This window comes from Phocoena phocoena, chromosome 20, assembly GCF_963924675.1.
Source record: "Phocoena phocoena chromosome 20, mPhoPho1.1, whole genome shotgun sequence".
NCBI lineage: Eukaryota > Metazoa > Chordata > Mammalia > Artiodactyla > Phocoenidae > Phocoena > Phocoena phocoena.
Window position 1 is genome coordinate 7,536,449 of NC_089238.1, and position 14,069 is coordinate 7,550,517.

At 54.6% G+C, this 14,069-nt stretch overlaps 4 protein-coding genes across 6 annotated transcripts; 2 read left to right on the plus strand and 2 right to left on the minus strand.

The window, feature by feature from the left end:
• Nucleotides 1-520: 520 nt before the first annotated feature.
• Nucleotides 521-2,173, minus strand: FGF21 (fibroblast growth factor 21). The gene is made up of 3 exons (XM_065899206.1): nt 1,813-2,173; nt 1,587-1,690; nt 521-841 (listed from the first exon to the last, which is right to left on the minus strand). Exons 1-3 carry the CDS (start codon nt 2,042-2,044, stop codon nt 551-553), a joined length of 627 nt encoding a protein of 208 aa, XP_065755278.1. The 5' UTR covers nt 2,045-2,173; the 3' UTR covers nt 521-550.
• A 2,749-nt stretch (nt 2,174-4,922) lies between these two features.
• On the plus strand, nt 4,923-6,443 carry FUT1 (fucosyltransferase 1 (H blood group)). Its single transcript, XM_065898604.1, has one exon. The coding sequence runs from the start codon at nt 4,923-4,925 to the stop codon at nt 6,018-6,020; it is 1,098 nt and encodes a 365-aa protein (XP_065754676.1). The 3' UTR covers nt 6,021-6,443.
• Nucleotides 6,444-8,499: 2,056 nt separating this feature from the next.
• LOC136141015 (ubiquitin-conjugating enzyme E2 N-like) lies at nt 8,500-9,684 on the minus strand. Its single transcript, XM_065899154.1, has one exon. The coding sequence runs from the start codon at nt 9,650-9,652 to the stop codon at nt 9,194-9,196; it is 459 nt and encodes a 152-aa protein (XP_065755226.1). The 5' UTR covers nt 9,653-9,684; the 3' UTR covers nt 8,500-9,193.
• A 634-nt stretch (nt 9,685-10,318) lies between these two features.
• IZUMO1 (izumo sperm-oocyte fusion 1) lies at nt 10,319-14,069 on the plus strand. 3 transcript variants are annotated; one of them, XM_065898681.1, is made up of 9 exons: nt 10,590-10,827; nt 11,188-11,262; nt 11,646-11,732; nt 11,997-12,017; nt 12,365-12,445; nt 12,635-12,735; nt 13,000-13,153; nt 13,493-13,700; nt 13,943-14,069. In XM_065898681.1, the coding sequence occupies exons 1-9, from the start codon at nt 10,590-10,592 to the stop codon at nt 14,067-14,069; spliced, it is 1,092 nt and encodes a 363-aa protein (XP_065754753.1). The 3 variants fall into 3 exon arrangements, with proteins under 3 accessions (XP_065754754.1, XP_065754753.1, XP_065754755.1); XM_065898682.1 differs by lacking the exon at nt 11,997-12,017 and having other exon boundaries at nt 10,319-10,827; XM_065898683.1 differs by lacking the exon at nt 13,943-14,069 and having other exon boundaries at nt 13,000-13,084; nt 13,493-13,704.

Here is a 14,069-nt window from a genome sequence, read left to right on the forward strand (position 1 = left end):
GTGTGTTCCTAGAACCAACTACACCCCCAGAATCCAAGAGTCCTTGCCCCAGCAAGGACAAAGATGTCTTTCCATTCCTAGTGTTAAATGAACCCAGAAAACTACATTTCCCATGAGGCTGTGGGTCTGCTGTGTTATTTTTTAAAAATGTCCCCCGTTATTGAGTTACCTCAGAGAAATAGTTCCACAACACTAACACAAGGTTGGGGACGGGGGAGGGGGAGAATAACAAGTCCTGTCCTGTCAAAGGGCAGGGATAGTCCAGAGTCCCTGGGAACAACTTAGTGGAGCAGAAATCTGAGGGCTGGCCAGGGGAGGGGGGCAGAAAGGCTGGGACCTTCCCACAGCCTTGTGGCAATGCGGGGGGGGGGGGGGGGGGGGGGGCCAGGGGAGACAAGGAAGCTGACCCCATTTCCTCCCTCAAACACATGTGCTCACTCTGATCCTCCTCTCAGACTCTTTATTATTTCAAGTAAGAAAAAAAAGAAAATAAATAAGATAAATAATACGATAAATAAAGAGGAGACTCAGTAATAAACAGCCTGTGGCTTCAGGAAGTGTAGCTGGGGCTTCGGCCATGTGAAGGTCCCACCATGCTCAAGGGGTCTGAGGAGCCCACGTTGGGAGGCTCCGGGGCCAAGATCCCTGGAGGCTCCAGGGGTGGCGGGAGGAAGCCTGGCAGCGGCAGGAAGCGAGCAGGTCCCCGGGGGGCCAGGTCCCGGTTGGAGGAGCGGTGTGGGGGCAGGCGGAGGGGAATGCCAAGAGCCTCAGACTGGTAAACGTTGTATCCATCCTCAAGAAGCAGCTCCCGGAAGCTGCAGGCCTGGGGGTTGAAGTGGAGCTGAGGGGTTGAGAACAAAGATCAGAGACGTGGGATTCCTCTACACCTTCCTCCTGCAGGAACCCCAGCTCCATCCTCTCCCACACTCAGGGATGCAGGCCCCCAGCTCTCTCTTCCTTCAGACCACACAGTCCTGTCCTCCAGCAGGATGTGGGAGTCCCGGGACTCCTGGGGAGCCGGGGAACCCACTCCTTCCTCAGATGCAGAGTCCAGGTCCCCAGCCCCTTCCTCAAAACCACAGAAGCAGGCTCTTTCTTTACCCCTAGGCAGTCCCGCCAGGCTCACCTCCTTGCCCTCTCACTTCACAGAGAAGAATATTCCAGCCCAGGGATCAGTGGAGGCTCTCTGAGTCCTGGCAGGGGCATCTGGCTAGCACCCAAGGTCATGTTCACTTTACAGGCCATCGATTCCCAGAGTGACCCTGCACCCAGCATGAGTCAGGTCTGTAGGAGCCTGTGTTGTCAGCATGGGTTACGAGTCACAAGACTCTGTCTCCCAGGTCATTCTGTCATTCACAGGCTTTGTGACTTGGGGCCGGTGGTGGCCCTGCCTGAGCCTCAGTTTCCTCTTCTTGTGAACATGGATGACAACAGCTGCCCCTTCCAGGGATTGTGGTGAGGCCGGGGCATGCAGAGAGCATCGAGCCAAGCCTGGCCAAGGTCAAAGGTGCAAAACATGGTCCCCCAGCCTGTGAGGGTGGGGAGAGGAAGGGTGGAGCGCAGGGACAGGGGTCCTGGAAACTCACCGATCCATACAGCCTCCCCTCTGGTCCCTGGCACAAGAACCTGGATGTTTTAACTCCCAAGATTTGAATGACCCCTGGCTTTAGGGCTTTCAGCTCCAGAAGACCTGAGAGGAGAAAGTGATCAGGGACTCAGAAGGCCTTTGCCCGTCCCTCTCCTCCCTCAGACCCAGGAGGCCAGCCCCCAATTCTCTCCTCCCTCAGGACCAGGCCCTACCCCTACACTCACTTTCGGGGCTCCGGCGGGCCGTCCCCACCACTGTGCCATCAGCCCTGATCTCCAGGTGGGCCTCCGTCTCCTGGGCGTCATCTGTGTAGAGGTATCGCTGGCGGACTTGGCCCCCAAATTGGAGGAGGGGGCTGGAGTCAGGAATGGGATGTGCCTGGCAGGGTCCCAGCAGGACAGCTAGCACAGGGACCCACAGTCCCAGGTGCTCGAATTTGGTCTTGTCCCAGCCCATCAATGGTTCACGTCCTCAAGTGAGGTATGGGGTCTGGGCTTTGAAGACCTGAATGGTCTAGATTCTGTTTCAGAGCCTGGCTGTTGGGGAGAGCAGATTCACGATGGCTTCTCTGGTAGCTGAAATGCCTGGGTCCTCTCGCACGTAGATTCACGGCTGACAGGACACCCAAATCTCTTGGGAAGAATGCAGATGCTCCAGAATTTATACCCAGACAGACCCGCCCAATCACCTTCCCGACGCTTGACCCTTGATATTTGACCCACATGGCAGATGCTAGAATTCCACGGTGGCCAGGTCAGCCTGAACGGATGATGCAATCAGGGGTCCTTCCAGCTGAGGCCCTGGGCTCCTGGGTCTGAGGCATCAGGGGGATAGAAATGTGATGAAGTGGGACCTGAGTGAAAGGGGCTGGGGGCCCAGACCATCTGGTCTGAGGCCGGAGGGAACTGGGGTTTCAGACTCGTGGGTCTGAAGAAGCAGGAGGCTGGGGGTTCAGGCTCTTGGGTCTGAGGGAGAAGGGGGCTGGGGGCCTGGGCTCCTGAGTCTGAGCAGGAAGGGGGCTGGGATCCACCTCTCTGCCCGACTGATGCAGATGGTGTCCCACAACTGGCGTTTCTGCATCTCACCTGACTTTCTGGGTTTCTGGGGGTCAGACACTGAGGTTCCTCTGGCGTTTCTGCATCTCACCTGACTTTCTGGGTTTCTGGGGGTCAGACACTGAGGTTCCTCTGGCGTTTCTGCATCTCACCTGACTTTCTGGGTTTCTGGGGGTCAGACACTGAGGTTCCTCTGGCGTTTCTGCATCTCACCTGACTTTCTGGGTTTCTGGGGGTCAGACACTGAGGTTCCTTGGTCATTAAGAAAGCAAGTGCTGTATATGATCCGAGCGTTCTCCTCAAGGACACAGGAGTCCTGGTGTGGGAGCTTCAGACCAACCTGCTCACAAATCCCAGCCCAGGCACTCATACACCAAACAACCCAGCCTCCTCCTCCTGGACCCTGATGCAATCCTGATGTTTCTTTCACCAGAGAAGCTAACTAAGAGCAGACCGGTGCCCTCAGAATAGCCTGGGGGAGTGGGGGGAGGGTGAGAATCTTTGACTCAGAGTTGACAACTGACACAGGCTCAGGAGGGAGAAGTTAGACCCAAGATCCCAAAGGGAATGAGGGGTTGGGCAATTTCCTGGAAGCTAAACGTGCGAGAGTCTGAACACCAGATCTGAAGGAGGCGGGTGACTGGAGGCCCGGACTTCTCATTCTGAGGAGGGGGCTGGGGGCTGGGAATCCTGGGTCTGGAGAAGTTATGATCAGATCTCTAGAGAGTCAAGTCCAATTCCTGGGTCTTTGCTTTCTTGAATGGTAATGTTCAGACCGCTCGGGCCAGGCTGGGGGTTGGTGGGAAGAAGGCTCGGTGGAGGGAAGCTGCCTCACGTCTGCAGAAGAGGGAGGCTTTTGCTCCTAGCCGGGTCTGCCTCGGCCTCTGCGGAAGAGAGTTTCTCTTCCACTTCTGCTTTCTCTGTTCCCGTCCTCGGGAGAGGCGGGACGTTCCCTTCACCGTCAGGTGCCTGACGCTAGGGTTCGCTCAGACGGAGAGACTGGGAGCCGGGACTCTCGAATTTGCGGGTGGATGGGGCGGAGTGGGGATCGGCGGCCCCTGGTGGGCGCGGGGACACGTTCCCGCCAGAGGCTCTCACGCCGGGACTCAGAGCCGGCGGAGGCTTTGCACCCGCCCATGGAGCAGCCAGGTTAACAGGTTCTGCATCTCCACGGGAGGACGCGACAGGGGGCGGAAGCCGCTGGGCCGTGGCCGGACTCGGCGCATCCTGGTACACAGGGCGGATGGCGAACCCAGAAACTGGAGGGGAAGAGGGAGAGGTCGAAGTCCAGCGTTGCAGCTGCGCGCTAGATCTCGGTGTCCACGGAAGGATGGGCTGCTAGGAGGCCAGGTAGGCTGCCCCTGGCTGGCCGATGTCAGGCAGGAGGGGGGCTGGGGCGCGGGTCTCCTGGTCCGGGGGAGGGAGGACGGCGGGGGCTGCGGCCCTAGAACTGGGAGCTGGGGCTCGGCGCCAGGGAAGGGGCGGGGCTCCGCCTCCAAGCTACCTGCCGGCCGGGGAGGGGCGGGGCTGGGATCCTCCGGACCGCGTCCCCTCTCCTACCTCCCCTTCCCGAGCCCTCGCAGCCAGTCGGGGGAGGCGGCGTGGAGGGGGAGGGCTGTCGGGCCTGGGAACCTGGAGTCCAGGGTTCCGGGGGCCGCCGGATGTGGGCTGCACTTGGGGCCGGAACGCTCCGTTCACGCCAAGCTGACTGTGGAGCTCAGGTAAGTGAGAAATGCAGATGCCTCGGACCCAGGAATCGGGCCTTCAGTCCCAGGAGGCGCTCCCCCAACCTCTAACCCCCTATGACCCCCAGGAGTCTCCTCCAACCCGACCCCCAACTCCTGCTTCTCCAGGAAACAAGATCCCCCATCCAGGCCTGGACCTCCAGCCTCTCATGTTCTACTTGGCCCGTTGCTTCCTGCCATCTCCCTGGTGGACTCTGCCCCTCACACACAGGTTCACTGAGAAAGGAGTTGGGGGAACACTGTCCAACGTCAGTGGACCTTACTGCCTGGGAGAGTGAAATTCCAAGATGTGAGGACAAGGTGGTGGGTCGCGGACCATTGCTATTTTGGAAACCACTAATTTTCACCATCTTCCATCTGCTGCGATTCCAAGCCCTTAGCTTCTCCTAATTCAGATCCAGGAGCCCTGATCCCCTTTTCCCTCAGACCCAGGTCTCCAAACCCAGAGTTTCCTCATTCTCTCAGGCCGCTCCTCCTTGACATTCATTCTCAAGCTTCGAGTATCTCGTAATTCACTTTTCTTCCCTTGCAGCCATGTGGGCACCCAGGCTCCGTCACCTCTGTCTGACCTTCCTGCTAACCTGTGTTTTGACCTCAATCTTCTTCTTCCACATCCACCAAGACCTCTTTCACAATGGCTTAGGCCTCTCTGCCCTATGTCCAGACCGTAACCCAGTGACATCCCCTGTGGCCATCATCTGCCTGTCGGGCACACCCATAAACCCCAACGCCTCTTTTTCCTGTCCCAAGCATCCTGCTTCCCTCTCAGGAACCTGGACTATCTACCCAAACGGCCGGCTTGGGAACCAGATGGGGCAGTACGCCACGCTGCTGGCCCTGGCCCAGCTCAACGGTCGCCAGGCCTTCATCCAGCCTGCCATGCACGCCACCCTGGCCCCCGTGTTCCGCATCACCCTGCCCGTGCTGGCGCCTGAGGTGAACAGCCGTACGCCTTGGTGGGAGCTGGAGCTTCACGACTGGATGTTGGAGCAGTACGCCCAACTGAAGGAGCCCTGGCTGAAGCTCAGCGGTTTCCCCTGCTCCTGGACTTTCTTCCATCACCTCCGGGAACAGATCCGCAGTGAGTTCACCCTGCACGACCACCTTCGGCGAGAGGCCCAGAGTTTACTGAGTCATTTCCGGCTTAGCCGCACGGGGGACCACCCGAGCACTTTCGTGGGTGTCCACGTGCGCCGTGGGGACTACCTGAAGGTGATGCCCTATCACTGGAAGGGTGTAGTGGGTGATCGCGCTTACCTCCAGCAGGCTATGGACTGGTTCCGGGCCCGGCATGAAGCCCCGATCTTTGTGGTCACCAGCAACGGCATGGAGTGGTGCCGGGAAAACATCGACACCTCCCGGGGGGATGTGATCTTCGCTGGCGATGGGCAAGAAGGGGCCCCCAGCAAGGACTTTGCGCTGCTCACACAATGCAACCACACCATCATGACTATTGGCACCTTCGGCTTCTGGGCCGCCTACCTGGCTGGTGGAAACACCGTCTACCTGGCCAACTTTACCCTGCCCAACTCCAGCTTCCTGAATATCTTTAAACCCGAGGCCGCCTTCCTGCCTGAGTGGGTGGGCATTAATGCAGACTTGACTCCACTCCAGATGTTGGCTGAGCACTGAGGAGCAGGGAGACTTTCTGAAATAGTCTGATCAACCTAGGGCCAGTGTTATGTATCTCTGGAAGCCCAGCAGCTTCTGGAGAAGCTGGTGGTCCTGCAGCTGGTGGACACCCATTTCTAGAGTGATTCTAGTTGGCTAGACTTGGAGAAAAAGGGGGGCTGGCTTTCTGCAACTGCCAGAACATTCTAGAATCAATGGAAGATCTTTTCATGATGGCTGGCAACGTCTGCAGAAGCTCATGGCAGTTCTAGAATGCACAGTGCCCACCTGTTCTTCCCAGCCCATATCCAGAGTACTTCTAGATCACTGCCCCACCAGGAACAGGGAACTCCCTGTTCCAGCATTGACCATCCTGGTCTTTTTGAGAAGAGATATTTCTCTTCCCTGGGTCATCAGGACAGAAGAAACTCATGGATGTGCTATAGTAAGCACTCACCAACTTCCCTTCTGTGTTTCCGGAATGTGTTTCCAGAGGAGGGATTTTTTCCGGAGAGGGTCAGCTCTAATGCCTGTAAAGAACCCTGTGGGGACCTTCCAGAGGGCTTGGGATTCCGGAATTCCAGATTACCTCGGCAAAGAAGCTAACAAAGGTAAAACCAGCAGCCCAACACCTCACCACTGCTAGAAAGTTTGATGGACGACAAACTCTCTGTAGCTGGGGCAGTTTGTGTGACAAGTGGAACTTTACCCAACATTTCAGCCCCTGAAAAACCACAGATACGCTAAAACATGGGAGCGTGGGGGAAGGGCTGCTGCTGAATGCTGTAGCTTAAGGAGCAAGGCTCTGCAGAGATCTAGGGACACCATTTTTTTTTTTTTTAAGCTCAAAACTGCCAAAGGTAGACATGCACATCTTGGCTCCAAGTTCATGTTGCTTTACCCAATTAAGGAAGTTTCCTCCTCTGCAGCTGGGCTGCTGGGGAGTGATGGTGTAACAGGGAAGAACAAAATCTGACTCCATGTTGGATCTGTTTCTTTTATGTTAACTTTTGCTTTCCCTTGCTTTTGTTACTATAATCACTAAAAGGATGCTATCTATAGCTATAAGCGTACATGATGGTCTGCATGGGGAACTCTGCCCCTCTGACTGAATGTTAAACCAAAGTGCCTTTGTTCAGCTCACAGGGAAACATCCTGCCCGCGCACCCATGAAGGACTGCAAGAAAGAAGAAATTAACACACCCCCTCCCCGTTGCTGGCCAAGCCAGGAGATGTTTTGCAAGACTTATGGCCTTTTTACTTTACTTCCTCACCTCCTCCCCATCTCTGTTCTATAAAAGAAACTAGCATCCAGGCCCCATAAGATGGTACTCTAGGACACTAGTCTGCCCTCTTCTCAAACACCCGGCTTTCTGAATAAAGTCACTGTTCCTTTCCTCAACACCTCATCTCCCAATTTATTGGCCTGTCATGCAGCGAGCTTGGACTCGGTAACAATGGGGTTGATTTACTGAAAGTCAGCTGGCGTAAGGGTGCCCTGTGGGCTTGCAGAAAGCTGCAGGTATTGTGCCCCTTGCCAACCACTCTCTGCCCCTGAATTCACAGAGCCTCTAAATCTGGCTTTGGGTAAGTCAGGGATGAAAGAATCAGAAGGTATGCAGACCCAAGACTGGTCTCCAACCCAGGCAGGAGCACAGCGTCTGGCCAAAGAGGATGGGATTCTTGACTCAGATTTCAGGACTCCCTTGAGGCTTTTTGAAGGAAGCGAAGGTAGACACTTTAATTACAGAGTTGTCTGAGAATTTAAGCCCTTTTCTAGTCTTCTCAGGGAGTTTTGGAGTACCAGTCCCTACTCAGCTGCCATAGGTGGGAGAGAGGGAAGTATGAATTAAAAATCCTCATCACCAACCCATCTCTGCAGGGTTTTTTGTTTTTTTTTTCCCCCTTCGGTATACGGGCTTCTCACTGTTGTGGCCTCCCCCGTTGCGGAGCACAGGCTCCGGACGCGCAGGCTCAGCGGCCATGGGTCACGGGCCCAGCCGCTCCACGGCATGTGGGATCTTCCCGGACTGGGGCACGAACCCGTGTCCCCTGCATCGGCAGGCGGACTCTCAACCACTGCGCCACCAGGGAAGCCCTCTGCAGGTTTTTTTGAGTCTCGTGTGCATGAGGGTGTGTGTAAGTGAGTAGGAGTAAAGGTGTGGAGCTTCCGGGGACTCTCACTTCTCACGTCTTGGGATACTGTTCCTGCTCTCTTGTTAGTGCACTTGTGTGAGTTATGGTCTCAGATACCCAATTCCTTTCCTGGACTCTCATCACTGGCCTCCAGACCTCTCTTTCCCCTGGGACCTCAGCATCCAGCCCGAGGCTGGAGAAAGAAGGCGGAGGGGTGGACGGGGGAGTGAGCAAAGATTTAATTTAAAAAAAAAAATTTTTTTTTGTCCACGCTGCTTGGCATGCGAGATCTTAATTCCCCCACCAGGGATCAAACTCGAGTCCCCTGCAGTGGAAGCGCAGAGTCTTTTTTTTTTTTTTTTTGTAGAATAACAAAAAATATTTTACTAAAACATAAGATTTACAGAAGTTTCCAGACAAGCCATACAAAATGGTCACAAGCTTTTTCTTGAAGGGAGGATTCTACACTTGACAGCAAAGTCACAATGTTATTAGTGAGGGCTGTGATGTTTGTTTAATGTTCCCATTTTGGTTCAAACAATCAAGCTTGTCCATCTACAGTGTCTAAATAAAGTTAGACTTGGCTAGAGAGCATATTCTAAAGAACTGGTTAGCTGCTTTTAACCAATGCAATCAGATCACCATAAAAAGGGGGAAAGGAGTCCATAAAATTAAAACTACCTTCCCCCCACCACCAAAAAAATAATAATAATAAAGAAAACACCCACACCCCTGCAAGCTAACCCTGACAACTACCTTCATTCACAGTGCTTTATACTCAAACCATGAGGGGGAAATGAATAAAAGCAGAGAAGGGCCACTGCTTTTAAACGTCTCGCAACAATCCAGATGACACTTCTAGCCTCTGCTCCTGCTTTACAACAGTGAGTCAGGACAAGACATAGATTTGCTACTGTGTATTCAGTCACCAGAGGACTGAAGATGTCTGGGCTTTTATTCTGTAATGTTTCTAAGACTGTGTCCATTAAATGCAAACAAAAAAGGAAGAAGTCTTGGCAGAACAAGAGAAGTGATGCACACTTGATGATCGGATCGATTTAAATATTATTCATGGCATATAGCCTAGTCCATGCTCTAGCTGTTTCTATGGCTTGGGCTTCGTTGGTCTTCCACTGCTCCGCTACATCATTTGCTAATGGATCATCTGGATTGGGAGCACTTAACAAAGCCTGGATCGATAGCAGAACTGTGCGGATCTGCAGTGCTGGGGACCACTTATCTTTCAAAATATCTAAACATATTCTTCCCAACTTGTCTACATTAGGATGATAAATTTTGGTCATGAAACGTACTTTAGGGGCTGCCATTGGGTATTCTTCTGGAAGGAATAGTTCAAGTTTAAAAGTCCCTCCCTCAAAGGGGGAATCCTGAGGGCCAGCAATGACCACATGAAAATAACGGGCGCTGCTCTCATCTGGTTCTGCTTTAATGCCGGGAACTGGCTCTGCCAGCAAACGCTGGGTTTCCTTGATAATCCTGCGGGGCAGCCCGGCCATCTTGTCAGATCCCGAGTTCGGCCTCTGGTCTCGTCTCCCAAGCGCAGTCTTAACCGATGGACCGCCAGTGAAGTCCCAACATTATAATTCTTGAACTACATTTCCCATAAAGCTATGGGGTTGTCTGCAGTAATCTGCTACGGGGAGACCCCAGGGCCTTCTGGGAGTCGTAGTCCTAGGGCTAGAAAGGACAACTTCCCACGTTTTCGTGGCTAGAGGACAGTGTTTCCCGAGGGCCGTGGGCAGCTAGCCAAAAGCCTGGGTCCTGGGGCCCAGAGAGAGGCGGAAATTGAAGGCTAGAAGCCCTTTCCTTAGCTTGGAAACCAGAGCCCCTAGGGTAAGCCCCCTTCGGTAGACTCTGGGAAAGTTCTAGTCTGTAAAGGGGGCTGTGACATCATGGAGCTATGGGCGGGGCCTCCCTTTGTTGCGGTCCAGTCAGGCTAAGAGTTGGGCTTCTGGGCGGGGCCAAGGAAACCTCAGGGAATAGCTCTTGGGGATTTGGGGCCCTGCGTGGGTAGCCGGAAGGCAGAGGCTTGGGAGTTCCTATTAGTAAGGGGCGAACCGTGGCTGTAAACCCCAGTTAAAAACTGTCTGTACCACGCAACCAACCTCACCCTCACCACCCTCCTCCGCCAAAATCTTTAATTTTGGTCGTGGGAAAAAGAGTGGCCTGTTCTTCCTCTCTGAAAGCCCTCAGAACCTGGACTCTTCAGCGAACCCTAGTGTTGGAAGGTACAACAGTCAGGAGTCAAGGTCGGGCTGCGGCTGTTTAGAGTGCTTCGGGACTCCTCGGTTTTCTAATGAGAAGTGTGCGCCCTGCAAATTGGGGCTCCATTAGTCTCGGGGAAGGGTTTCTCTCCGTTTAGCGTTCACCTTCTCGGTTTGGGGTAAGAGGAGCCTCCCCGGAGTTCGGCGCGAACTGCGCGCTCTGGCCGCAATGGGGCCGTGGCGGCTTCCCCTCCTGGTGGCGGCTCTGGCCGGCTGCCTGCTTCCTGCCCGGGGCTGTGTCATGTGTGACCCAAACGTCGTGGAGGCGCTAAAGTCCTTGGAGACGGATTACCTGCCTGGCCACCTGGAGGCCAAGCATCACAAAAACGTGATGGAAAGGGTAAAGCAGGCAGTGGAAGCTTTCAAGGACCTGCCGATTGACGAGGATTCCTATATGGGGGTCGTCGGTGAGGGCGGAGTGCGACCCCTGGGTCCTGGGAAAGGAGGGGTCTGGGGCTAGGATTACTGGGAGGTGCTGGGGAGAAAGGGCTGGAGGTACAGTCTCCTGGTTTCGGGAATGGAGAAGGCTGGGATGCAGATTCTGGGGTTCCCCAGGGCTGGCAAATACTGTTCTCCCTACCTTTTATCCTGCAATTTTATTCCATATGTAATAAATAAGACTACAACTCCCAGAAGGCAACGGCGTGGGTTAATCCCTTTACCAGGCAAATCCTTGCCCATTGGCCCCGTGGGTGTTGTAGTTTCTAAGACTAGGTGAGCCAATGAGACAGCAATGCTTGGAATCTGGGGTTTATCTCCCCCCACAGATGAGGCCACACTGCAAAAGGCAGCTTGGAGTTTGCTGAAGGATCTGAAACGCATCATGGACAGTGATGTAAAAGGTAAATGCACAGAGGGGGCAGGAGAGGGCTTCCAGAAACTCTCAGGGAAGTGATTGCTGGTGACACCTGGTCTGGTGGTCAGGTACTGGGGCTCTGGAACCAGACTGCCTAAGTTCAAATTCTGGCTCTGCCGGTTTCCTAGCTGTGTGGCGTTGAGCGCTTTGTCACCTCTAAAATGGAAACCATAACACAGCCTTCATCCCAGTTGTTGCTTAGCCCAGTGGCCAGCATTATGTTAAGTGGTCATTAAATTGTATTGTCTTTCCCTGAGGAGACCCAAAAGCCAGGCTCTGCAGGCAGAGGTCAACTTCCTGTGCCTCACATCTGGGAGGAGCAGGAGGGTGGGGGTGGGGACTCCTCTGCGTCATCCTGCTTCTTCCCAGGCGAGCTCTTCGTGAAGGAGCTGTTCTGGACGTTGCACCTGGCAAAGGATAACTTTGCCAGCTACGCTGCTCAGTTTCAAAAAGCGGGTGAGAGAAGATGGGAGGCCGGCATCTCAGCCTTCTCTTTTCACAGTCCAAGAGTCCCTGACCCCAGCCTTCTGCTTCTCCGAGTCCCATCCATCAGCTCTCCCAACCCCTTCCTCCCTCAGACCCAGGGGTCCAGACACCCAAGTCTTTCCTTCCTGGAACTCAAGAGCCCCAGCCCTAGCCTGTTCTTTCACCCCCTCTCTCATCCCCTTTAACGTAGAAATCTGATTTTTTTTTTTTTTTTAATTCTTTCTACCGAGGCAGCGTTTTGTCCCAACAAATGTGGTGAGTCCGGATTATGGAAACTGGTCCTCTATCCCTCATCCCTGCCCCGTGAATACCCAGCCTCCCTCTTTTGGGTCTCTGTGTTTTTTCATTCTCCGCGTGGAGAGGTTCCTGGGTCTCCCGTATTCCTTTTGCACCTCGGACTTCTTGGGAAGCGGGCATATAGTTTTTGCACTCTTTACTGAGCTTGGTTAGACCGGCTTCCTACAGGGCTGTGTTCTAGCCCAGCCCCGCAGGCTGACCTCCTCAGGATTCGGCTCTTGAGCCCGCCCCAGCCCTTGGCCCTGCCCTCTCCTCTTAGCCCCGCCTCTTAGTGGGAGAACACAGCCTCGAACCTGCTCCTTCAGGTTTGATGTTGCAGCCTCTGATCTGGTGCAGTACCTGCCAGAAGCAGGTTCACTCTTGTCGAAAGTCCTCGAATTGCGGAGGTGAGAGAGCTGGGCGCAGCCGGAGGGGTTGGCGCAAGAGGGGCGGAGCCAGAGGTGAGATCAAGAGTCTAAAGAGGTCGGAGACTGGAGACAGCCAACAAGAAAAGGCGGGGCGAGAACAAGTGGAAGGGGGTTGGGAGAGGGCCCAGAACCGTGAAAGAGCATCCCACAGTAACCCCCTATTCCCAGAGCGCAAAGTCAAGGTCCATCAGATGGAAGATATGATCCTGGACTGTGAGCTCAACTGGCATAAAATCTCTCAAGGCCTGACCGATTACAGCTTTTACAGGGTGGGGCCCTCCAACTCCCGTTACCCTTGAACTCCATCAGGCTTGCATGAGCCCCCTGGCCCCTGTATCCACAGGCCTGCACCCATAATACCCATGACCCATGACCTACCAAGTTTGGCTTCTTCTGATCCCCTGGGAACCCATGCCCTGACCAGTACACCCTGGACTCCCATCTCCCCACTGAAGCCCCATGATCTTCTCACCCCTGTACTCCCCAACCCCTGAATTCCCCAGGCCTCTGTGACCCCTTGAGCTTGGGTTTAGGTTTGGGGGAACAATTCTGAGACCTTGATGTCCAAGGGGAAGGAGCCCACGCTGACCAAGACCATGGTGCGTCCAAAGGATGCAGGCACGTATCGCTGCGAGCTGGGTTCCGTGCAATCCAGTCCAGCCACGATCATCTATTTTCACGTCACAGGTCAGTGCTGGGGAGTTGAAAGAAGTGGGATTCAGGGTCCTGGTGTGTGGGGGGGCGGCTTCAGGGAGTGGCCTGCTTCAGAGGCGTGGCTTATGGGGCATAACTTCCCATTGGGGTGTGGTTTCAGGCCACGAGGGTATGGCTTCCGGTCCTGAGTGTGGCCTCTGGCCACTGGGCCAGGCCTCCCTTGTGGGTGTGTTTGGGCTTCACGCAGTTGGAGGCGTAATTATGTCCCGGAGGGCCTGGGTCCTGGGGCAAGTTACTGTGGGGAGAGCTTGCCTTGGCCTTGGCAGGACCTTCGCGCCCTCCCAGGACTGCTCCTTAACCCTGTTCTATCAGTATTGCCCAAAAGAATCGTGGAGGAGATACCGTCACCAAACACTGAAACCAAGGATGAGGTGGCCCTAGGTGAGGTGACTTTGGATCGCCCCCAGACAGCCACAACCCTCCAGTCACAGTCTCCGAAGCCAGAGAAAGTGCTGAGAAGCCGCCTGGTCGGGCTGCTGATCTGGGGCTTTGTCGTGCTGATAGCCAGTGTTGCCACCGTGTGAGCCGCCCACTGAAGAAGGCAGGGCTTGGAGCGAGGGGCGGGGGCTTCCAACTACCTAATACAGAAGGGGGTCTCCAGCCAAGGAGCGCTGAGAGCCGGACTTCCTCTGGGAGCGGGGCTTACCTAGGAGGGCGAAGCTTGGATAACTGCTAGAATAAGATCAAACATAGGGAGGCCGAGAGGGGTGTTCCTCCCTCATTAGAACCTAACCTTGTTTCTGCTATTTGTACCCCAACCAGGATACTTTTATCTCGGTCTGGGAAAGTGATCGATTTCATAAAGTCCTCCTGGTTCAGCACTGGCAGTGGAGCTGCTCAGGACTCTGAGGTTTCAGAAGAAAAGGCCAAAGAATCAAGGAGAAAATAA